Source organism: Nycticebus coucang, chromosome 19 (assembly GCF_027406575.1).
Source record: "Nycticebus coucang isolate mNycCou1 chromosome 19, mNycCou1.pri, whole genome shotgun sequence".
NCBI lineage: Eukaryota > Metazoa > Chordata > Mammalia > Primates > Lorisidae > Nycticebus > Nycticebus coucang.
The window spans coordinates 36,641,263-36,667,921 of record NC_069798.1 but is presented as its reverse complement, the minus strand read 5'-3'; the positions used below and the strand labels follow the sequence as shown (position 1 = coordinate 36,667,921).

The following is a 26,659-nucleotide window of genomic DNA, read 5'->3' as shown; positions in this document are numbered from 1 at the left end:
GAACACAAGAGATATATGTATCACCTGAACCATGAGATGAGCTCATTTTCAAGAAGAAAGTTAGTTACTTTGCTCAGTACTCTAAAAGGAACTGCAAGAGTACATAATCAAAAACAACAAGTCATTTAATAACTTAGCAAAATAAGTTTTAAGCAAAAGCCAGAATGACATGGAGTAAAGACTGGAAAGGAAGGAAAAAAATGCATATAAATAATTCTTTTGAAAAGGAAAGTAAGAAAATGTGATATTCTGAGGGATGTGGTGTCAAGGGAGAGCTTTGTTTTGTTTCTCTGTTTTGTTTTGTTTTTTTTTTTTTTAATTTTTAAAATAGAAAGCACTTAAGAACACTTGAATATTCCTATCAGGAAAACAGCACATTTTTGAAAGGAGTTGTGTTTCTTCTGTGCAAAGAAACGGAAGGAAAGTATGGGAGGGGATTCTCGTCTATAAATTTGGTGATAGGAAACTAATACTAGTCTCACCTAGTGACTTCTATTTTCTTCCATTTCCATTAAGTATTAGGCAGAATTATTATCCGAAGACGTGGAGGCAGGGTATGAAGAACAGAGTGGAGTATGTATGAGAAAATCTCTGCAGAGCAGGGAGATTAACCTACTTAGGGAAATGTAAGTTGGCAGAGAGCATTGAGTGTTTATATGATGTTTGTCTTCATGAATTTACAGGGACACAAACATGCCAAGCTATGTGTTTTTCTTCAGCAATATTCAGGCGTAGAGAAACTAGGTTATTAACTAAGTTAGAACTAGGTTATTAACTAAGAAGAACTGAGATTTTGCCAGAGGAACTATAAGAGAATGATTAAAATGATGAGCCATGGGATAAAAGCTGTATTTAGAGAAAAGCAAATATTAAAGAAGGTTGGTGAACAAAGAAAAGGGCAGAGATCAATGGATTAGAAGTTTCATTGGAGTAGGAGTTTTAAGTGAGCACATAATCAAGAGATTGTTATTACAAAGTATATGTGCCAATGCTTTCAGCTAAAGATTTTATCTCCAATTTTAGACCTAAAGGTTTAGTTCTATATTTTAAATGTGCAACAAAAGCCAACAAAGAAACTCCTCAATCAGCAAGCCATCATGTGACCAGGAGCCATGGCTGCCGCTTGTAATCCTAGCACTCTGGGAGGCTGAGGTGGGTGGATAGCTTGAGCTCACAAGTTCAAGACCAGCCTGAGCAAAAAGCAAGATCCCGTCTCTACTAAAAATTGGAAAAACTGAGGCAAGAGGATTGTGTGAGCCCAAGAGTTGGAGGTTGCTGTGAGCTATGATGACGGCACGGCATTCTACCCACACTGACAGCTTTAGACTCTATCTCCAAAAAAAAAAAAAAAGAAAGCAGCATGTCACGCTGAATCCCTGAGCTTATCAGGCAGAATTTAGACCTAAAGTTTATCTTCTGCCTATATAACAAGGACATTATACTTTTATATAGTGAAGTATGTATTTTAATCCAAAATGTTTTCATAGAGATTATTTAAAGAACATAAGTAGGAAAGAATTAACTTTAAAAATATCATGAAATGGAGGTGGCACCTGTGGCTCAAAGGAGTAGGGTGCCAGCCCCATATGCCGGAGGTGGCGGGTTCAAACCCAGCCTCAGCCAAAAAAAAAAAAAAAAAAAATCATGAAATGGGAAATGTGTATTGTAAATTTTTACACTCAACTTAGATGAGCAATGCTCTAAAATTTTAAGGCAATTTAAAGAAGGTGTGCTTTATGAAAAAACAAAATGATCTCATCTTATAAATCAGAGATAGGATATCCTTAGAGATAAGTGTCTCCAAATATTTACTGAGTGTATGCAATAATAACAGTAATATTATGTAATTTGGAGTTAAATATCAAGATGGGATGAAGTGGAGGGAGGGGAGAAAGATTCAGCCAAAGATAGGCAAAAAGAAAAAAAAAAATATATATATATATATAACAGTATACAAAATACTACATAAGATGGTAAAATAAATCCAAAGACAGCTGTAATCATAATAAAAACAAGTAGGATAAAAGTTTCAATTTAAAAACATAATGTTAAACTGGATTAAAATAAAATTTAACTATATGTGTACAAGAGTTAAAACTAAAATGTAAGGCTACAAACATTGAAAGGAAAGGACCAATAAGGTATACCAGTGAATACTAATCATGACAAAGCTCTCTTAATTTCAGAAAAAACAAGTGTTAGGGTAAAAAGTATTATTAGATATAAACAAGGTTACTAAACAGTGACAAAAGATTCCGTTTTCTTGAATGTACTTAATAAAAGAACTTCGAAATATTTAAAGCAAATATTAACATAAATATATGGGGAAATTGTAATTCCACCGTCATACAGAGGAACTTTAACCTAGTTCATGCACAGCTCAAGCAGGAAAAAACATTAGGACAGAGTAAAAAAGATTTCAACATTACAATTAATAAGTTTGCTCTAGTGACTTCTGTGTCCAATAGTTAGAGAATACACCGTCAATAACCCATGGGAATTTATAAAATATGTCCATTATTTGGACAATGGAACTGACTTCCTGCCTTCTTTTTAATATCTAGCAAGGACAGGTAAAATGTTTCTAAAACTGCAAGAAAGAAATAAGGAAAGACATAAGACACTGCTCAGATGTCAGGAAAAAGACAAGAATGACAGTATCTTCAGTCGTGATAAGAAGAAAATGAATTTAGCTTGGTTGAATATTAACTTAAAGGTGATGAATGCTTCTGCAATATTATTACTTGAGCAACAGAGAGAGGAGGGAAACGCTACTCAAATGATTTCCACTTGATTCTGAGAGTAAAGTGGCTTAATTAGTGATTTAACAAAGATAGTTTATCAGTCAAAAGAGAAATATCAGAAATATATAAAAACAATTATTATTTTTAGCCTAAAAGGTTTTTTTGGATTTTTTGGCAGTTTTTAGTTGGGGCCGGGTTTGAACCCGCCACCTCCAGTATAGGGGGCTGGCGCCATACTCAAATGAGCCATAGGCACCGCCCTAGCCTAAAAGTTTTGAATGACAGGTGATGTACAATTTACAAAACAATATCCTCAGCATAGCTTCCCAGAATGAGAATGGAAGCCAAGTGACTTAACCACCAACATATCTCACCTGAATTATTCCCATGTAGCTTAGCTTCCAAGTAAAACTCATTCAGTCCAATGGTCTACAAGCCCTGCATAAAATGATATCCAATTGTCTCTATTTTCTTTTCTTTTTTTTTTTTTTTTTTTGAGCTCTCTGAAAGGACTAATTTGCTATAAATTGCTTGAGTCCACCAATAAAATGAACTCAGGATATCTGTGTTTAAAAATATTTTGCTATATTTACAAGTGATAGAACATTCAAAACCCAATTCTCTTTGCCAGCATTTGGCATGTTTAGAAGAGGTTAGAAAAAGTTAAAATCTACATAATTAGATGTCTAAAAATAGAAAAAAACTAAACATTTTAAAATCTCTCATTTGGATAGGTCCTGAGTTGAAATCATATTCATCTGCAAAAAGAACTGTTTTAGGTCAGAAATGCATTTTATAATCACAGATCCTGACCTTGGACTTAACTGATGATGATTTCTAAGCACTATATGGATGACAGATGAACAGCGTTCAGTTCTCCAAATCTGGCATATACCCTACCTTGCTTGGGTAAATTTTATGAATATCTCTTAACAGTTAAACCTCTTGGTTCTCTGACACTGTCTTTATTTAATTCTCAACACTTTTGAAAAATAAACAAAAATTTTTCCTGCAAAATAATATGTTTAAGTATTTGTCGTCTGTGGATAGACAGGAGAAACCAAGTACAAATGTGAATTAACAATTCAGTGACGTAGCTGTGTCCCTTGGGATGGTAGTGTAAGCTGTAAGAAAGACCCTTGCTGGCTCTGCACTTGCCATCAGGGGTAACCAGGCAGCAGCATCATCAACCTGAAAAGGGCATGAACCCAGCAGCAGCTCAATCCAGCTCTTCTACCAAACCAGTTAATTTTCTATCCGAGGACCTTGTTGATAATGTTTCACCTGTTTCAGTGTGGATGCCACTTGACAGCTGAAAATAGATTCACAGAGGAATCTCTCAACAGCCATCTTCTAACATCTTTCCAGCTCCTTTGGGATGGGGGAGAGGACTTTCCATGGTGGGGCAGGGTCTGAGACACTGAAAGCAAACCTGGTGCCAGAACTTTATGACCCCACTAGATGAGGAGAATGAAAAAGAGGCAGCCATTTCTTCACAAGCAGAAATCTTACTTCAGACTCCCTGCACGACTACAGACAAATCACGTAACTTTCCTCAGTTGTCTTATCTTAGAGGCTTTGGCCTCAATTCTCTCGAGTCAGATCTGCCATGCTCACTTTTGCTCACTCTGTGAACAGACATGCTAGTCTCGGATGTTTCACAAACGCATGCACTTAAGCTCTGGTCTTAGGGCCTCTACACTTGCTTCCCTCTGCTTGAGTGCCGTCCCTCTAGACAGCCACATGGGAATTATTCTCTCACGTGCTTCATCTTTACACAGAAGTTACTTTTTCAGCAAAGCCTTCCCTGACTGTAACTATCCCCAACCCAAAACTTCTTTATCATCCTTCTCTCATTTATTTTTACCAATAGAAGATAGGTATCATCATCTCTTCTACTATATATAAATATTATTGACTATCACCCACCCCAATCATAGAAAGTAAGCTCCATGAGACAAAGATTGTGACTGTTTTGTTTTCTGCTGCAACAACCTCAGCACCTAGGACAGTTTCTGGTCCACAGTAAGAGCTCAAAAAATACGTATGAATGAATGAATCAGTATCTTAGCTTTGAAAGAGCAAAATAACTATAAGTGGATGGTGTAAAGGGCTCATCTAAGGATTCTATGATCCTATGATTTAAAAATTCGTTTTTTCAGTTAAATAGTTTAATGGGACTTCATTAAACTGAAAAGCTTCTGTACAGCTAAGGAGACAACAACCCATGCAAATAGACTACCTACACAATGGGAAAGGATATTTGCATATTTTGAATCAGACAAAAGCTTGATAACTAGGATCTATAGAGAACTCAAATTAATCCACATGAAAAAAGCCAACAATCCCATATATCAGTGGGCAACAGACATGAATAGAACCTTCTCTAAAAAGACAGACGAATGGCTAACAAACATATGAGAAAATGTTCGTCATCCCTATCTATTAGAGAAATGCAAATCAAAAGCACTGTAGGATAATATTTAGAAATAAACATATCCTACATCAAGCCCACAAAGTAAATTCAGTGTAAGTTAAAATAACTTGCTTTTCTTCCAGAGGCTTAAGGGACCTGGACCCCCCGGGACACATGCAGAGTTGGCTTGCCTGGAGTTAAACATTCCATAAGCCATTTCACTGAAGCTGTACACCCCGTGAAGCCTTGAGATCAAAGGGCATGCTGTCCTTCCTCAGAAATACGGGCCAGAGGGTTGACGTATGTTAATAACATATTGTCAGAGGTTTATAGGTATTCTGCCCTGAAGGAAAGACACAGTCATTACTCTATACTGAGTAAACTGAGTGAATGCTTGAAGATATTTTTCTATTAACTCTGTTCCCCTGTGGCTACTTTCTTCTCTGTGATCTTTCTTTACATACCTGTTCAGGAATTAGTCAATGTTTAGAAGAAGAGGTTTACTACAAAGGTGATTATATTGATACGATAACAAAATATTTCCTTTCAAGTTAATTTCAGATAGGTAAAATAAGATAATGATGAAACTAATAGATAACAGATTAAGTGTGTACGTGACTAGAAAAGTATAAAGTCAAAACCTGGAATAAAGATTTTTGCTACACGCCATCTCATTTTGTGTAGTCTGTTTCTTGACTTAATAATCACAGGAGCGAGTTTACACCCACGGCAAAGCTGCTGTTCGTTCGCGTCTCTGGTCACGCAACAACCACCCTGAGATACCATCTAACCCCAGCGAGAATGGCCCACATCACAAAACCTCAAAACTGCAGATGCTGGCGTGGATGTGGAGGGAAGGCAACACTTTTACACTGCTAGTGGGACTGCAAACTAGTACAACCTTTTTGGAAGGAAGTATGGGGAAACCTCAAGGCACTCAAGCTAGACCTTCCATTTGATCCTGCAATCCCATTACTGGGCATCTACCCAGAAGGAAAAAAAATCCTTTTATCACAAGGACACTTGTACTAGACTGTTTATTTCAGCTCAATTTACGATCATCAAAATGTGGAAACAGCCTAAATGCCCACCAACCCAGGAATGGATTAACAAGCTGTGGCATATGTATACCATGGAATACTATTCAGCTATTAAAAAAAATGGAGACTTTACATCCTTCGTATTAACCTGGATGGAAGTGGAAGACATTATTCTTAGTAAAGCATCACAAGAATGGAGAAGCATGAATCCTATGTACTCAATTTTGATATGAGGACAATTAATGACAATTAAGGTCATGGTAGGGGTGGGGGAAGGGGAGAGTAGAAAGAAGGAGGGAGGGGTGGGGAAAAGAAAAGCAGAGAGAGGGAAGGAGGGAGTGGGGTGGGGCCTTGGTGTGTGCCACACCTTCTGGGGGCTAGACAGGATTGTAAGAGGGACTTTACCTAAAAAATGCAATCAGTGTAACCTGGCTTATTGTACCCTCAATGAATCCCCAACAATAAAAAATAAATTAAAAAAAAATAGTTCTTATATCAAGAGGCATGCAAACATGCAAAGTTTAATATTTAATAGTTAAAAAAAGAGGCATTCCGTCATTACTAAAATCTGACTAAAAGGAATAAAAAAGCAAGTGAACTTTTTCTATCTATTATCTCTCTTATTTTTAAATATTTTTCTTTTTCTCTTTTTTTGGTAGGGGGGGTCAGAATCTCACTTTGCAGCCCCTGGTAGAATGCCATAGCATCACAGCTCACAGCAACCTCAGACTCTTGGGCTTAAGCGATTCTCTTGTCTCAGCCTCCAGAGTAGCTGGGACTACAGGCGCCCACCACAGTGCATGGCTATTTTTAGAGGTGGGGTCTCTCTCTGGCTCAGGCTGGTCTCAAACCTGTGAGTGTAAGCAATCCAGGCACCTCAGCCTCCCAGAGTGCTGCAATTACACGCATGAGTCATTGCACCCCACCTTTCTTTTTTTTCCTTTTTATAGATTTAGGAAGCAAAGTACAGTTTTGTTATAAGAACATATATGTGTAGTGGTGAAGTCTGGGTTTTTAGTGTAACTATCAACAGAATAATGTAGACTGTACTCATTAAATACTTTCTCACCCCCTCCTTTCCTTCTAAGTCTCCAATATCTATTGTTATACTCTATGTAGACACATTATCAGTTTCCATTTATAAGACCACAGGATATTTGACTTTCTGAGTTACTTTACGTAAGATAATGGCCTCTGCCTCCGTCCGTGTTGCTGAAAAAGACATGATTTCCTTTTCTTTAGCTGAGTAGTGTTCCACCTATACCACATTTTCCTTATCCAGTCATCCCTTAACGGACACTTAGGTTAATTCCATATCTTTGCTATTATGAATAGTGCTGCCAAAAACATGAGTATAGATGTCTTTTTGAAATAATGATTTCTGTTCCTTTGGGTAGACAGCCAGCAGATGGACTGCTAGATTGAATGGTACTTTTATTCTCAGTTCTCTGAAAAATCTCCATACTGTTTTCCACAGAGGATGTAATAAATTATATTTCTACCAACACTGTATAAACTTTCTCTTTTCTCTGTATCCTTGCTAACCTGTTTATTTGTGTTTTTTTTTTTTTAGACCGAGTCTCAAGCTGTCGCCTTGGGTAGAGTGCCATGTCACAGTTCACAGCAACCTCAAACTCTTGGGCTTAAGCAATTCTCTTGCCTCAGTCTCCCAATTAGCTGGGACTACAGGCGCCCGCCACAACGCCCACCTATTTTTTTTTTTCTTTTTTTTTTGGTTGCAGTTGTCCTTGTTGTTTGCCAGGCCCAGGCAGAATTCGAACCTGCCAGCTCTGGTGTATGTGGCTGACGCCCTAGTGGCTGAACTACAAGCACCAAGCCCTCTGTTGTTTTTTGACCTTTTAACAATAGCCATTTTAACTGGTGTAAGATAATATCTCTTTATGGCTTTAATTTGCATTTCTCTGATAATTAGTGATGTTAAACATTTTTTCAAATGCTTTTTAGTCATATGTAAGTCTTTTTTTTTTTTTTTGAAAAATGCCTTGTTCATGACCTTTGCCCACGTTTTAGTAGGTTTTCTTCCTTAAAACAATTTTCATATCAAAACATGTATTATTTAACATCGAGGTATGAAAGATTCTTCTTAAATTAGAAGCCTTGGTGATAAATTCAACAATACATACTAAAAGAGCTTTTGCAATTCACTTCCAATGTACTTTTCAGAGTGGGACTAGTCTAATAAGTCTGTTTTACTTCAAAAATTAGTCTACTGTATGTATGGTTAAAAGCAGCTGCTTAGTTTATTATCCCTACTACCAAAGCATACATTTCTACAATGTAATCACAAACACCAACAATCCGTTATGCTCATAAATATTCTGAGTTTCCCTAATAAAATATTTAAGCCCTGTTTATTTTCATATTGCATATGAATCCATTTATATGCCCAAAGCACCAATAAAATGACTTGAATTGCGGCTTATCTGGTACTTTATGCTGAGGAAGAAAGTCATAAACATGCATCAAAAAATGAGTTATTTAATACAATTGTAATATTTGGTTATTTACTCAAAATCAAGGCTTTAAAGACATAACTTGTTTATCTGGTGGGATCTCTCCTATGAGATGCCTGAAAGCTTTGTACTCACCTCCAGAGTTTCACCATCTGAAACCTCTTTTGTTTTAGATGCAGGAGGAGGGGAAGATACTGCAGAAAGAGGGCTGGTTATAATTTGGGAGCTGAAAGAATAATAGGAGATATCTCTGAAATGTAAAATACTGTGTACATAAGAAAAAACATAAATTTTTTAGCACAATTCACCTCAGTCATGTATGTATGGTTAATGCATCACTACCTAAACTATTTCTGTGTAACATTAGAATCACATTATTCTCTGGAAAAACTCACATTATGCTCTATGGTTCAAAATTATGGGTTACAGCTTCTTGGGAAATGTATATGCAATTTTGCACATTAAAGGCTCTGATAAATATTGTATTTTTCTTAAAGCCATTTAACTTTAAACCAGCATTTCCCAAACTTATCCAGTTACAAGACCCCAGCTCTTTTTTACCTTTTTTTTTCCAAAACAAAAGAAAGCTTTAAATCCTCCCCCCAAAACTTGACAAATTATTGTGTAGTAGACCATAAATTGGAAATCATAGGTTCCAGTTTCATCCCATCATAAAATTTTGAATAGACTTTGCCCAGTAAAACATTCTATAAGACGTAAGTAAGGAAGGTAAATAACCATGACTTGAGATTGAAGACCTCTGATTTAGAATAGGAAAACATAAAAGGTCTCTTTTCTTAGAATCAAATATTTCTTAGAAAAGAAATAAAGTAGCCTAGGAAACAAAAAAAAATTATTACCCCTTTTCAGTTCTCCAAATTAAACACAGAAGATAAAGTGTAACAATAATCATCATAAAGAAAAATTAAGAATCCAATCTCCAGCTCATGTTATAATTGATGTGACTGGATGGAGTTAGGCAATTTGAAATCTAGACCTGCTTGCTATTAACAAACCTCATGATTTCCTAAAAACCATTTTGTATCACTGAGCCTCAGAATTTTCACCCAAAAGTTCTATTTATTTCAAATTTTAAGATTTTCTGAAAAGCAAAATAGCAAAATAGAAAGAAAATGAACTTTGGAATCAACTCTACCTTTTGTAAGGCGTAAGACTTTGAGCAATTTACTTAAGTCCATCATCTCTAAATTAGGGATTCATACCAACCTCGAGGATAGCTGATAATGGATGTGGGCCACGTTGCACAGGATCAGATACAAAGGTGGGTATCCTAATTGTTATTATTTTTAACATTTAACTTACGATTCAAATAACGTGCTATTTTTCGAGTGTAACTTACTAAAGAGGTAAAAACAATTAATAAAAAAATACAATTTTTTTTTTTTTTTTTTTGCAGTTTTTGGCCAGGGCTGGGTTTGAACCTGCCATCTCTGGCATATGGGTCCAGCGCCCTACCCCTTTGAGCCACAGGTGCCGCCCCAGAAATACAATTTTTCATTAAACTATTCGAGCTCACCAATACGCCCTTTTCTTCATTTTAAGATGAATAAGTAACAGTAGCTAACACACATCTAGCACTATGTAATTAGACAATTTCTTATGAATATCAACTCATTTAGTGATCAAACAACTCTTAAAGATCAGTTATTATTGCCATCCTTTTTTTTTAAGAAGATAAACTGGGGACACATAGAGAATACATAATGCACACAGTTTGCACAGCTAGTCAGTAGCAGAGTTAAGATTTTTAACTCAGGTACCCTGACTCCGTAGCCTGCAAACACTGGTCTCTAATATAGTTATTTTTGCACTGTGAGTGCCCAAGCCATATTCACTGGCGAAAAATTCAAAATAAGTAGGAGTGGGGTTTGGTGTATCTGGGGGGCAAGGAAAGGAGAAAACAACTTGAAAGGGAGGAAAACTATCAAATTTGAAAATATGCCCTCCCTGGATATCCATACCTATCTATTTCTGCAGAATTTATTCCAGAACTTGACACACTCTCTGACATTGAACCTTGACTATCCTTCTTAGTAGGTTCCAATCCATTCTTTATATCATCAAAGTTTTCATATTTGAGGGCCTGGACCAACTGTAACAGATACATCAACAAATCCTGGGAGGAAAAAAAACAAAAAAAAACAAAAAATAAGCTAAAATTAGAAGAACAAACGAATTATGATTACAGACATAATTTTTTCCAAAATTTCAGGGTAATATTTTATGTTTATCTGTTACTTTTCAGCTGTGTTGCCCTTGGCATGTTACTAAGTTACCTCACTTCTCCATGCCTCACAGAGTCCCTATCTATGAAATGGACATAATAACACCTCAGAGAAGAACATGAGGATGGAGTCAGTTTAAAAGGAAAACACAGAATAGTGTCTGGCACAGAGTAAGTGGCCAGTAAATGACTTGTTTCAAGAATTAGTATCCAAAAAGGAAAAAGAAAAAAAAAAAATACGAAAAGGAATCAAGAAAGAAACCAGGGAAGTATGAAGAAAATAAACTGCTAAGCCTAAATTCCTCATAAGTCTACTAGCAATTAATGAAATTGGCTGGGTGCTGTAGCACAGTGGTTATGGCACCAGCCATATGCACCAAGGCTGATGGGTTCAAACCCAGCCCTGGCCAGCTAAACAACAATGACAACTGCAACAAGAAAATAGCTGGGCATTGTGGCAGAGCCTGTAGTCCCAGCTCCTTTGGAGGCTGAGGCAAGAGAATCGCTTAAGCCCAAGAGTTGGAGGTTATTGTGAGCTGAAATGCCACAGCACTCTACTGAGGGCGACATAGTGAGATTTTGTCTCAAAAAAAAAAACAATGAAATACTTAGGACTGAAAAGCCATCAACAAAGTAACTTAACTTTTCTGGGTTTTTCATTGACATAAAAAACCAAGTTTAATATCTAGGACAGAAATATTTCCTGTATTACCCTATAAATGCTTTTCTTAGCTCTTCCCAAGTACATACCATTAAGAAAACTCTTAGCACATTTACTTTAAAAAATAACTAAAAACTAAAAAAAATTAAAAAGTATCTATTATCTTCCAATTGCTATACGCCTTGCAAGCCACTTGAAACTTCTAATTAAATAACTTTGAGACTACCAATTCAATGTCAGTCTCCTCTTCAACCCCACAAACTAGGTTAAATCTCCCATGAATACCATATTTTATAGCCCATTCTTTCCTATTGGTAACATCTATCTATAGCAACTGTAATTACTTGCTTATTTACCCTTGTGTCCTTTCCACTATTTTATAAACTCCATAAGGACAGAGAACACCTCCAGCAAACTACATTTCCTTATTTAATACTACAAACATACCTTATTTTACTTTTCTAATATTGAGTTTTAATACACATACATATTTTTAATAAATATGCATGTATATATTGTTTGTAGAAAACCCTTTTCCAAACAAGTCTATCAACCATTTTTCTAACAACTCACTTCTCTCTCTGTCACATTTTGGTAAAGGTCACAATATTTCAACCTGTTTCATTATTATCATATATGTTATGGTGTTATGCTAATCTGTTATCAGTGATCTCTGATGTTACTATTGTAATTGTCTGGGGAGCCACAACCACACCCTTACAAGATGATAAAGTGAACTGATAAATGTGTACATGACTGACTGCTCCACTCATTGGCCATTCCCCTCTCTCTCTTCCCCTCCTCTCACCTCTGTATTCCCTAAGATACAAAAATATTAAATTTAGGCCAGTTAACCACCCTACAATAGACTCTTAGTGTTCAAGTGAAAGAGAGAGTCACAGGTCTCTCACTTTAAATCAAAGCTAGAAATGATTAAGGTTAGTGAGGAAGACATGCCGAAAGCTGGGACAAGTTCAAAGCTAGGTCTCTTGCTCCAAACAGCTACGATGTGAATGTAAACGGCAAGTTCTCAAAGGAAATAATAAGAAAGCAAAACAGTCTTATTGCTGATATAGAGAAGGTTTTAGTGATCTAGAAAAAGATCAAACCAGCTACAAATATTCTCTTAAACCAAAGCCCAATCCAGAGCAAAGCTTTCATTCCATGAAGTGTGGGAGATAAGAAAGCTACAGAAGAAAGCGTAAAGCTAGCAGACATTGGTTTATCAAATTTAAGAGGCTGTCTCCATAACATAAAAGTGTAAGATGAGGCATGTGCTGATGGAGACACCACAGTAAATTATCCAGAAGATCTACCTAAGATAAATGATGAAGGTGGGCACACTAAATAACAGATTCTCAATGCAGGTGAAATAGCCTTCCATTGGGAAAGATGCCATACAAAACTTTCACAGATAGACAGGAGAGAGAAGTCAACACCTGAATTAAAAGCGTCAATAAGCAGTCTGACTCTCTTATAGAGACTAACACAGCTGGTGACTTCAAGTTGAAGTCAATTCATCTTTAACAATTCAAAAATCCTAAAGCCCTTAAGAATTATTCTAAATCTACTCTACCTGTGCTCTAGAGATGGAACAGCAAAGCCTGGATGACAGTACATCTGTTTAAATGAATATTTCACTAAATACTATAAGGCCATGGTTGAGAACTACTGCTTTAAGAGAAAAGATTTCTTTCAAAATAGTACTGTTCATTGACAACATACCTGGTCACCCAAGAGCTCTGATAGAGACATACAAGGAGATTACTGTTGTTTTCGTGCTTGTCGATACAACATTCATTTCGCAATCTGTGCATCAACAAGCCATTTTGACTTTCAAGTCTTGTTTGAGAAATACATTTTCTAAGGCTATTGCTGTCATACATAGTGATACCTCTGATCAATATGGGCATACTGAATTGAAAACCTTTTAGAAAGGATTCACCATTCTAGGTGCCATTAAGAACACTCATGATTCATGAGACGAGGTCAAAATATCAAAATTAACAGGGAGTTTGGAAGAAGTCAATTCCAACCCTTATGAAAAACTTTGATGGATTTAAGACTTCAGTGAAGGGCGGTGCTTGAGGCTCAGTGAGTAGGGCGCCGGCCCCATATACGAAGGGGGGTGGTTTTGAACCCGGCACCAGCCAAACGGCAACAACATCAACAACAACAACAACAACAAAAGACTTCAGTGGAGGAAGGCACTGCAGATGTGGTAGAAACAGCAAGAGAACTAGAATTAGAAGTGGAACCTTAAGATGTGACAGAATTACTGCAACATCATGATCAAAAGTGAACAGATGAAGAGTTGCTTCTTATGAATGAGCAAAGAAATAGCTTCTTGAGATGGAATCTGTTCCTGGTGAAGAGGGTATGAACATTGCTGAAATGACAAAAGAAGATTCGAAATATTCCATAAACTCATTTGATAAAGCAGCAGCAGGGTTTGGGAGGACTGACTCCAATTTTGAAAGAAGTTATACTATGGAGAAAATGCTATGAAACAGCATCACATGTTACAAGATATCTCACTACAGCAAAGTTGATTATTGTCTCATTTTAAGAAATTCCACAGACACCTCAACCTTCAACAACCGCCATCCTCATCAGTGAGCAGCCATCAGTACTGAGGCAAAACCCTCCTCCAGCAAAAGGTTATGACTCATGGAAGTCTTAGATGATTGTTAGCTAAATAAGCAATAAATTATTTGTTAATTAAAGTAAAAGACCTTTTTTATATACATCTAATGCTACCGTATGTTTAACAGACTTTAGTATAATGTAAATATAATTTTTATGTTCATTGGGAAACCAGTAAATTCATGTTACTTGCTTTATTGTGACATTTGCTCTAGTGTGGTAGCCTGGACGGAACCTGCAATATCTCTGAAGCATGTGGCATATTTCTTTTTGTTTCAGAATTTATATCTTACACCAACATAGTAAACAATCTTATCATTAGGGAAACACTGACAAAGTAATTTACATGAATTTACCATGAATAGTAATTCAGTGAAAGGTTAAGTGGCTTATTATTTTTTATTCAAATATGTCAGGGAATACAAGCGACTATTAAAGCACCTTTATAACACCCATTTATTAATTGGAACAATAAACATCTGATTTTCTATTATCATATTTAAGATTTATGGCATCCAATAACCAGAGGCATAATTATATGTGTTTTCTTTATACAAAAGTATGTAACATAACAAAAAATTGATCAATATGTTTAATGACAAGTATACTTCTTTGAAGGTGTAAGTAATTCAGTTTTATTGCTAAACTTCATTCCCAATGATACTGAATCTATTAGCCTGTGTGTTTCCCAGTTACAGAAAAAAACTTAACCATATAAAGTAAAAAGGTCTGCATTTTTATTGAAGTCCTCAGGAAGGGAAATTCAGAAAATTTTCATCTTTCTAAGGTACTTACCGCCATCTGATTTGTTGGTCATTTGGTAGTCTATATTCAAACTATACTTTCCTTCATTTGTATGGAAATGAATTAACTTCAACAGTAAATACAAAATCTGTTTTCTCATTATACAATCACATCTTGAAAAATATAAAATTCCTCCAAGCGTGAAGGACATAAGCATTTGAGTAAAACAAAACAAAACAAAAAAACACCTTCAAGTTTCTATCTTAGGCAATTCCATAAAAAATTTGCCAAGAGCTATGAAATTTTAACTAGATGGTGATCACCATTTTTGTCAAGAACAAGTCACTTTGAACGATTCAGAGTGCAAATGCAAAGTGCTATGTCAAAATCACTCACTGACTTCCCATTTCTTACTGAATTAAATGTAACTATAGGCATTTTCAGTTAGAGACATGGGTTCTGCTTTTGCCTTCCCACCTACATATATATCATACTCCTTCCCACACTTTTCAACCTCTTTGTGTTCACTCATATTGCTCTCTCCACTTGGAATATAAACTCCACTGTAAATATTCTACACTTCCTTCAATGTCTACCTCAGAAAACATTTCCTCATTAAATTGCAATGCAGAAACTCTCTCCTTTTGAACTGCCCAGCGGTAAAAATATGACTTTAAAAATTTTAAATAAAATATCAGTAAACCAAAGACAGGTATTAGATTAAGATTTATAAGTACGTGGCTGGTAGAACATTAGGAAATCTATCAGCATACTTTCAGTACATTAACAAACTAAAGATGAGAGACTATATGATATAAACAGGTGCCAGAAGAGTCTGTAGCAACATATAGAAGCCATTCTGGACTTAGAAAGAGAGGAAGTGAGAGAGCAAGAAGGGTGAGAGGAAAAAAAGGAAAGAGAGAGACTTTCTAGACATAAACAAGAGCATTTAACTGAAACCAGTAAGAAACACATATTACAGAGTGAAATACTGAAAGGATTACCATAAAAATGAGCAACAAGGAAAGATGAACACTGTCACTGGCATAATAATAATAATGAAAGAAAATAATGTAAATTTAAAGAAAACATATACTGACATTTGTGAGATAGCATAATGCTGTACCTAGGAAAACATAAAACCCACTTAACAGTGATTAGAATATGAAATATCAATAAAGTGATTAGATAAAGCAAATATTATATATGTAACAAAGACTCAGTTTTCCTTTTAACTAACAAAGGTAAACAAAAGATAAATGCCACAGGGTAGTTCCATCATAACATTATTAGGGAATAAACGTAATTTTTTTATTTATTTATTTATTTATTTTTTTTTTTTGTAGAGACAGAGTCTCACTGTACCGCCCTCAGGTAGAGTGCCGTGGCGTCACACGGCTCACAGCAACCTCTAACTCTTGGGCTTACATGATTCTCTTGCCTCAGCCTCCCGAGCAGCTGGGACTACAGGCGCCCGCCACAACGCCCGGCTATTTTTTTTTTTGTTGCAGTTTGGCCGGGGCTGGGTTTGAACCCGCCACCCTCGGCATATGGGGCCGGCGCCCTACTCACTGAGCCACAGGCGCCGCCCAAACGTAATTTTTTTAAATAAGTAAAATTTTTAGAAAATTGAGGCATGAATGAATACAAAAATCGTATGTTGTCAGGAAGGAAGGTGTAATATCATAAAGGTGTAAATATTTTTCTAATATATAAACTTAAGGTAATTCCATTTCAGATTCTGATGCAGTTTTAAGCAAATGACATTATTCTAAAATTCAGAATAAAGAATAAATGTACAAAGATTATATAAATAATTATAAAAAAGGGAGATTTGTCTAACCATATATTTAAATTATTATAAAGCCATTATAATCTTTTTAAGGGTGATACAAAAACAAAAATAGTAGACTTATAGGGGATTATCACGAAACGTAAAAAGCATACCTCTTTTGGTCCCAAAATTCTAATGCCAGCAACTTACTTAAGAATATGGAAAAAAGGCTCAGCGCCTGTGGCTCAAGCGGCTAAGGTGCCAGCCACATACATCTGAGCTGGTGGGTTTGAATCCAGCCAGGGCCAGCCAAACAACAATGATGGCTGCAACCAAAAAAATAGCCGGGCATTGTGGCAGGCGCCTGTAATCCCAGCTACTTGGGAGGCGAAGGCAGGAGAATCACTTGAGCCCAGGAGTCAGAGGTTGCTATGAGCTGTGATGCCACAGCACTCTACCCAGGGCAACAGCTTGAGGCTCTGTCTCAAAAAATATATATAATAATAATAATATGGAAAAAAGAACATACAGATATATATACACTTAGTATACACATACATAAGTCTGTTCATTAAAGTAGTTATAGCTTTAAGTCCATAGGAATGTTCTAAAACACTTAATAAATATTATCAAATTGCTCTAAAAAAAATAATAATTATAGCAAAAAGATTAGAAATACTGCCTAGCAAAGGAAACTCACTGTTTGAGCAAATTAAAAAATACACTCAGTAAAATATGCTGCTATTTAAAAATAATGAGGCAGATATATAGTAGCGGTGTTCAAGACACGCTACCCCAAAATAGAACATCTTCACATTTAAATATTTTAAGCTGAAGGTCTCTGAAAAATAGCAGGTCCGGGAATGACTCCATGACCACCAGGAAAGCAAGTCATAAGACCCTTCCTATGCTAGAGGCATACTTATCCCCGAAGACAGAGACATGGAGAAAAACCGGAAGGAACAGGCTGTTTCTCCCTGTATACTACTCTTAGCTCACATGCTTTTGTCCTTTCACATTTTCCATGACTTCCCAATCTTCATCATACCTACAATAAAAATGCTCACACTTAACCATTTCTTTAGACCTTCCTTTCTTTGCAAACGTTCCTGTTTATGTAAAACCTAGGTTAAATAAATGTGTATGCTTTTTTCTTGAAGATCTATCCTTTGTTAAAGCCCCCTGCCAGAGAACCTAGAAGGATAGAAGGAAAAATACTTTTTTCCTTATAACAGGTGTCCATAAAATCCAGAATACAGGTAGTATTTTTCTTTTTCTACAGAAAAATGTAGTGCACTCTAAACTCCACAGGACAGAAGCTCCTGCCTCAGGACCTCACTCTATCTATCTCTCCATCTGGCTGTTCATTTGTATCCTTTAGAATATCCATTGCAGACTCAATGATGTTTACACAACAACCAAAAATCGGCCAAGGATGCATTTCTCAGAACACATCCCCATCATTAAGCGACACATGACTATATGAAAATAGTTAGCATAAAGTGTGAAATCTGCTTTCCTGAGGATTTAAAACACCTTCAGAAAATCAACATATACACGTAATTGTCAGCAGCTGAAAGTTTAAAGGGAGAATTTCAAGGAAAGTAAGATGACCATACATCTCTATGCTTTAAAGGCCCCAAGGGCTTTTCAAGGCTACAATTAAATGTGTCTTGTTGTATACTGACTGATAGAGGGGATCTGAATTATTCCCTAGCTGGTGCTGCATTAAACCATTTTTCATTAGAATTCATTTTTCCACACAGAGCAATACAAGCTCTGCTGCCAGGTAAATGTCCTGGGAGAGACTGTCCTATCATGTAACAGATAAGAAAGTAAATTTTCATTTCACAGAGGAGTCCTTGGAGGAATATTTTAATTTTCCTTCTGAAAACATACCTAGGATATCCTCTTCCCTTCTAAAAACCTCTCTTGGGTGTGTGAGCACACACATATGTGCTCCCTCTTTCTCTCATACATACGCAGATTCTATAATTAGGCTCTAGTTTAAAATTAACCCAGTTGAACAGGAGTAATGAATAATAACGTACCTCATCATCGGCCTGTCGCAACCGGGCAACAGCATAGCGCCTCACTGTTGGATTGGTATAATGAGAGGACAACAGCTCCAAGGAGTCCTCTACATCCATTGGCTTCCATTTTCCCAGAAGTTCTAAGGCCTGTTTGGCCTCCTGAGGTAGATCCCAATTAACACATTTCAAGAATTTTGTTAAAGCCTAAAATCACAAAAAAATTCTAAAATTAGAAATAAGAATCTATTCCCTAGGATAGAGAAAGTCAAGGATGAATAGGGAGAGTTCCATTGATGGCAAAGACAGAGTCAATGATAGACTACTTATGTCAACATGACACGAAGTTAAACATATGATCCTAGAGAAGTGCTGTATGACAGAAAAAAAGGTACGTTGCCCGTAACTTTACATTTTCCCTGCTATATACCACTTGCAGAGTGCTATAAATTTTAAAATATTTGACTTTTTATTATTTTAAAATGCCAGAGGCCTCAAACATGAAAATAGTTGAGACATGTCTCATGAACTCTAAGATGCCTTGGTAACAACCTTCATTTTACAACATCAGCTATGTGACAGGCCAGGCGCAGTGGCTCCATGTCCGTAATCCCAGCACTCTGGGAGGAGGAAGTGGGAGGATTGCTTTGGCTGAGGAGTTTGAGACCAGCCTGAGCAAGAGTGAGACTCCATCTCTACTAAAAATAGAAAAACTAACTGGGTGTGATGGCACATATCTGTAGTCCCAGCTACTTGGGAGTCTGAAGCAAGAGTATTGCTCGAGCCCAGGAGTTTGAAGTTGCTGTGAGCTGCCACAGCAGTCTACCCAGGGAGACAAAGTGAGACTATCTCAAAAAAAAAAAAAAAAAACAAAAACCCAAAAAACAAAAAAATTAGTGTTACACAAAACACCACAACCATTAGAGATGAGTCTCACAAGCCAACAAGGGTAGAGATTTCCACCACTAGTCTCAGTCTCTATCACCTCCCAAAATATGATTACTGATTTTCCTAGATATTTTCCCATGAGTACTCAAACAAATTAGAACAGAAAGGCAATCAAAAACTCAAAACACATTCATAAAAATAATTAAGTACAAAAAGCAGCAACAGGGCGGCGCATGTGGCTCAGTGAGTAGGGCATCGGCCCCATATACGGAGGGTAACAAATTCAAACCCGGCCCCGGCCAAACTGCAACAACAATAAAAAAAATAGCCGGATGTTATGGTGGGCACCTGTAATCCCAGCTACTTGGGAGGCTGAGGCAAGAGAATCGCCGAAGCCCAAGAGCGAGAGGTTGCTGTCAGCTGTGATGCCGGAACTCTCTACTGAGGGCAAAGTGAGACTGTCTCAAAAAAAAAAGCAGCAGCAAATAGTCTATGATTCAGTTAGCTGTTGGCAGCATTTTTCTTTCCCTTCTTTAGACAGGGTACAAGACTGTCAGTTAAGCAAATTACCATGGAGTGTATCACTTGTTTCATAAATAATAAATGCTCTTTTAAGAAAGGTACATGCATGGCTCAGCACCTATAGCATGGTGGTTATTTCACCAGCCACATACACTGAGGATGGCAGGTTCAAACCCGGCCCGGGCCAGCTAAACAACAATGACAACTGCAACAAAATATAGCCAGGCATGGTGGCAGGCAACTGTAGTCCAAACTACTTGGGAGGCTGAGGCAAGAAAATCACTTAAACCCAAGAGTTCAAGGTTGCTGCAAGCTGTGACACCACAGCACTCTACCAAGGGAAACATAATGAGACCCCATCCCAAACAAAATAAATAAATAAAATAAAAAAAAGAAAGGTACAAACTTATTTTCCATAAAGAGCAGAGCAACCCCTACTACCGATCTCCTAAATGAAAACACTTTCTTGGTTGAACCCAAGATGTTTTCTTCTTCTTTCCATTCCTCTAGGAATTTATCTGTGAATTATCTCTTGAACAGAATAACTTTAAAACTTTACATCCTTCCCTCCCTAAGTAAAATTTTTTATTAGTAATATTAATCAAGTTCTCAAAAACAATGTCCATTTGGACAACAAAACACAACTTAGGGTTACTGTGACACAAAATGAACTACGGTTCACTAAAATAAGAAAAACAGCACTATGATCTAGTCAAAGGCTTAAATCTTATACACATGTAAAACCTCAGGAAAGTTAAATGGCTTGCTCGTTGCCTCATAAAGAGAGTGAGCTAGACCCAGAACCCAGGCCCATCAACTCTCCACCAGCTGCTTCTCTCACCATAGTACTTCTTTGCCAGTGAGGCACTGCCATTCCCTAATTAGCTAAACTCATGAGCCTTGCAGCCATTACTTCACCAACAATGATATCCTAAATCTACTCCCTGTCCCTGTCAATTATTCCTAACAATATCTCCTGTACTTCCCCTCAGTCTGATTCTCATTATATAACCCATCTAGAGTTTGACACATCCTTCAAAGAACCTCAATAATAATTTCCCTTCTAAACATTTCACACGAACTCTTAGAAGCTCAAGTTGGGAGTGATGTTAGCACAAATTTTCCATTGTCAGCAGAAATTTACTCTACAACAGTACTGCCAAAAAGAAGCCCAATATTTACTTAAGCAATTCCTGGAACTAATTTCTAGAGTGGCCATTATATTTATGGACACCAAAACCATTTTGTTTTTATTTTAACTATAAAGAACCAAAAGAAAAACATCTTCATGTAACCTCTCATTGGAGAGAATGAGGGTAAATTTTGTCCCCCACACAAGGACAGCTTTCTAATACTTGAAGATGACAGCCATACCATAATAATGTGGTTTCAGATAGATGTCAGTCACCCTGGTTGAAAAATAAATAGATAGCATTGGCTGCTTTCTGAAAACATCCCATTGACACCTCTCACCACAATGAAGACCCCTATTTCACGGAACTCCCACTACTTTTTAATGCTTCAGCTCAGCCTATGCTATCTATGACTCCAAGTTGTGTTGACAAGCCTTTCTTATCATCTCAACCTAAACAGCTATAACTTCTTTAAAGCCAGCTTGTCAAAAACTCAAATTTTCCAGAAAGGTTTCAACAACTTTCAGGTAGCCCTTCATTTTGAAGTTGTCTCAATCTTGCTACTATCATTTTCAGGGGTCCTCAAACTGCGGCCCGCAGGCCACGTAAGGTGGTATGATTCTATTTGTTCCCGTTTTGTTTTTTTACTTCCAAATAAGATGCGTGCAGTGTGCATAGTAATTTGTTCATAGTTTTGTTTTATTTTTAATACTATACTCTGTCCCCAACAATTAAAAAAAAAGAAAATACTAGAGTCCGGCCCTCCAATGGTCTGAGGGACAGTGAACTGGCCCCCAATTGCCAAATGCTTTTGTGGGCATTTTTATCTCTACAACTGGAGTCTGCATTCCCCAAGGATAGCTAGCTGTCCATTTTCTCTACACCTCTCACACACCATTCAGTTTAATGCTTCCTCTCTCCATACAGAAAACAGATTGCCCTAATAAATTGTTCCATGAATTTATTTTGTACTTCCAAAATGTATTTCTAGCTCAAATATAGAAACAAGCAATACTTCTTAAATAACTAAAGTGAAAGCTTTTCCATTTCACAGTACATCAGCAGTCTTAATAGAGATGTGTGATGTGTACTTATTATAGGCAAATCTTACAACATGCCAATGTACTTAATTCAATAACTGAAACAATCTAACCCCTAGATTCTCAGATTTATAGGCTTTTTTTTTTGCCAAAGGTGTATCTATTTTATTGATCTTTTCAAAAAACCAACTTTTGGATTTACTGATCTGTTGTATAACTCTTTTGTTTTCAATTTCAAGTAATTCTGCTCTGATTTTGGTTGTTTCTTTTCTTCTGCTGGGTTTGGGGTCAGAGTGTTCTTCTTTCTCCAGTTGCTTCAGATGTCCCATTAAGTTAATAACTTCCTCTCTTTCTGTTTTCTTGAGGAAGGTTTGCAGTGCTATAAATTTCCCTCTTAGGACTGCCTTTGAAGTATCCCAGAGGTTCTGGTAACTCGTGTCTTCATTGTTGTTTTGTGATTTCCTTCTTAATCTCGTCTATCACCCATCTATCCTTCAGCAAAAGGTTGTTTAGCTTCCATGTTTTTATATGGATATGCAGGTTCCTGTTGTTATTGAGTTCAACTTTAATTCCATGATGGTCTGAAAAGATGCAAGGAATAATTTCTATTTTTTTTTTTTTTTTAATTTGCTGAGGTTTGATTTGGGGCCTAGGATGTGGTCAATTTTGGAGTATGTTCCAGGGGCTGATGAGAAAAATGTGTATTGAGATTTGTTGGGATGAAATGCTCTGTACATGTCTGTCTGTTAAGTCCAGATGTTGTATGGTTAAGTCTAAACTTTCTTTGCTTAGCTTCTTTTTGGAGGATGTATCCAGCACTGCTAAAGGGGTGTTAAAATCTCCACCTACTATGGAAGTGGAGGAAATTGAGTTGCTCATGTATGTTAGAGTTTCTCTTATAAACGGAGGTGCGTTCTGGTTGGGTGCATGAATATTAATAATTGAAATCTTATCAAGTTGAGTATTACCTTTAACAAATATGAAGTGTCCATCCTTATCCTTCCTTATTTCAGTTGGTTTAAAGCCTATTGCGTCTGCGAATAGGATTGCAACGCCTGCTTTTTTCTGCTTTCCGTTTGCCTAGAGTATAGATGACCATCCCTTCACCTTGAGTCTATATTTGTCTTTTAATGTAAGATGCGATTCTTGTATGCAGCAGATATCTGGCTTGAGTTTTTGTATCCACCCAGCCAACCTGTGCCTCTTTAGAGGACAATTTAAACCATTCACATTAATTGATAATATTGATAAGCCTTTCAAGAGGCTGGTGGACAGTTTTAATCCTTTTGAGACTGTGGAAGTTGGAATTTGATCAAAACTTTCTGGGTGGGTTTACTTTTGTGGTGGAGGATTATGCTGGTCTTTATGGAGGATAGGTCTGAGAATATCCTGGAGAGCTGGTTTACTTGTGGCAAATTTCTTCAACATGTGAATGTCATTGAAGTATTTAATTTCTCCGTCATAAATGAAACTCAGTTTAGCTGGGTACAGGATCCCAGGTTGAAAGTTATTTTGTTTTAGGAGATTAAAAGTCGATGACCATCTTCTTCTAGCTTGAAAGGTTTCAGAAGAGAGAGCTGCAGTTATTCTAATGTTCTTGCCCCTGTAGGTGATGGTTTTCTTTCGTCTGGCTGCTTTCAGAATTTTCTCCTTCATATTAACTTTAGTGAAATTGATTATGATGTGTTTATTTGGGTTGGGTTGTGCTGGAGTTCTGAAACTGTCTGCAATCTGAATTTCAGAATCTCTTGGCATGTCTGGAAAGTTCTCCTTCATAATCTCATGGAGAAGAGACTGTGCCTTGTGAAGCCACTTCGTCGCTTTCGGGGATCCCTGTAAGACGAATATTGATTTTCTTTGAATTATCCCAGAGCTCTCTGAGAGAGTGATCCGTTTTTGCCCTCCATTTCTCTTCCTCTTTGAGAGTTTGTGAGCATTCGAAAGCTTTGTCTTCAATGTCAGAAATCCTTTCTTCTGCTTGCTCCATTCTGTTACTAAGGGATTCTACTGTGTTTCTCAGATCTTTGAGGGCTGCAACTTCTTGTCTCAATGTGTCAAAATCTTTGGTCATTTGGTCTTTGAATTCGTTGAATTCTTGAGATATCTTTTGGGTTACTGCTTGGAATTCTATCCAGATTCTGAATTCGATTTGTGACATCTCAGCTATTTGTTAGTGGATGGGATCTTGTGCTGTGTCTGCTGCATTGATCCTTGGGGGAGCTGATCTACTCTGATTTTTCATATTGCCAGGGTTTTTCTGTTGATTTTGCCTCATGATTGTTTTTCACCTTTGCCTCTGGCCATCCTCAGAGTTGGGGAGGTGTCTCTCCAGGATTAGACCCCAACGGCATCACTCTATTGTTGCTGGATCTTTGTAAGGAGTCAGATTTATAGGCTTATTAGTAAGATTTATAGAGCACACTGCTCCCAAAGAACATAAGGCACTGTGTAAGGAATTTCACAACTTTATAATGTTAAACGTCACAAATGTAACCAAGGAGGAGATAGAATAAAGAAGGGAACAAGGAGAAAAAGAATGAAAACCAAGTATAAAAACCTGAAGACAGTAATGATAATGGTGACAATTAACCCCAGGTCTTTTATAAGTGCTTTACTGATCCTCATAACGTAAAAGTAGAAGGTTCAAATGCAATTTTATCTCTAGAGTTTCCACAGGTAACTGGAGAGTACAGGCATTAGAGCCACAGTGTTTGGGTTCAAATTCCAATTGCTGGCTCCATCAAATAGCTGAGTCACTTACAACACATAATTTAACTTTTCAGGGACCTATATCATAGGATTGTGGTAAAGATTAAGTTACTACATGTAAAATGCTTAGAACAGTACCTTGCATATAATAAATACTCAGTAAAAGTTAATTATTTTATCAGTTACCATTGTTATTCTATTTCTGATAATGTTGAATCTATGGTCAAATGTTAACCTTATTACACTTAATACTATGTTTTACATTACAGTAATAAATATTGTCAATCTCCTTTCTGATCTTAAAATCTCCTGTTACTTATTTGTAGAATCACAGTCATGATCACTTTACAACGGAAAATACTATATTTATCATTTTTAATTTTAACTTCTACCAAGTCAATTATTAGACGTTTCTATTTTGTTGCTTTTCTAATACTTCCAGCTTGAAGTACTAAAAAATAAAAACATCTCTTCACAGTACTCTTCCACCTGTCATATTTCCTTACGTCAGGTTCAGGGCTCTTCCCCGGGAAACATTAACCCGCCTATACAGTTGTACAACCCACTTCCTACTGTTCCCTTTCATTCCTTTGCCCTCTGACACCATTCTCCAAGTCAGTCCATGAGCCTCCCAATTATGTCTCTTTCTTCATTCCAAGCTCTGCGTCAATCTACTCCACCTTGTCTTCTTTAAAATATGACTTTCTGGTCGGGGCACAGGCTGGTGGAGTCGGTCACACTTGATCCTCAGTGAGCTGCATTTGGGTTCAGCGTCCCAGCATCGAGAGGAGCTGGGTCCTCCCAGGCTGGAGGGCCTGCCAACGCTGATTTGCTAAGAACTCCGATGGATCTTAACAGCACCATGGAGACTCCTGGAAGGTCACTCCTTGCTTCTTGGATTGTGGGGAATGAAGTAGGATCTCACCTCACTTGTTTTCAGGGGATCTTTTAACCGGGTTACAAGAGTTGGGATTCTTTGCCATCTGGAGTTTCTCTGTGTGCCTCTCTGAGCTCAGACCTGCCAGTTTGTGAGAGATGACGGATAATAACCCAGTAAGAGCTGAAGGCTCTCGTCCAGAAGGAGAGTTAAAGGACAGAACTTTAGCAAGCAAGCAGGCTGATTAGAGCTGCGCCAAGAGGGAAAGTTGAAGAACGCATATCAATCCTGCTTAGGCAAGCTGCAACTCCAAGGATACAAACAAAAGGTACAAAATCCATCACCACGCGGATGGGAGTCCCCTCCCCCATGAGTACGGCACAAAGTACCCCATAAACAAACGAGCAGACTTCAAAAGTTCTGACATTATACTCCACAGGAGAGACCCTCTAAAAACTGGACCTACTTCCCCTACTAGGGTGCCAGGGCGCTCTCCTGCCAGGCACAAAACTGTGTACAACTGTATATTCTCTACCTACAATTCTGAGCTCCCAGCACTCCCCTCAACTCTCACTCTGAGGTCTGGAGGCCTGCCCCCCAGGAGTCCAGATTCTCGGGTGATTTCTTGAGGGGTGTGGACAGGGCATGGACTGCAGCTGGTCAATGCTGAGTCTGTGGCACGGAAGTGAGGAGAGGATGGCCGGCTGAGACGGAAC

General features: G+C 37.3%; 1 protein-coding gene across 7 annotated transcripts in view; it reads right to left on the bottom strand.

Annotated features, from left to right (window-relative positions):
- The window catches only part of LOC128571651 (phosphatidylinositol 3-kinase catalytic subunit type 3-like), a 189,507-nt gene that overhangs the window by 95,947 nt on the left and 66,901 nt on the right, over positions 1-26,659 (bottom strand). For all 7 annotated transcript variants that reach the window (XR_008375948.1, XM_053571250.1, XM_053571253.1 and 4 more), the window contains 3 exons: positions 18,796-18,981; positions 10,657-10,811; positions 8,810-8,900 (listed from right to left, as the gene is read on the bottom strand). Coding sequence is in view for 6 of the 7 variants with exons in the window: in XM_053571250.1 (XP_053427225.1) it covers positions 8,810-8,900; positions 10,657-10,811; positions 18,796-18,981 (432 nt within the window). In the remaining variant the exon portion in view is untranslated. The remainder of the gene's footprint in view (positions 1-8,809; positions 8,901-10,656; positions 10,812-18,795; positions 18,982-26,659) is intronic.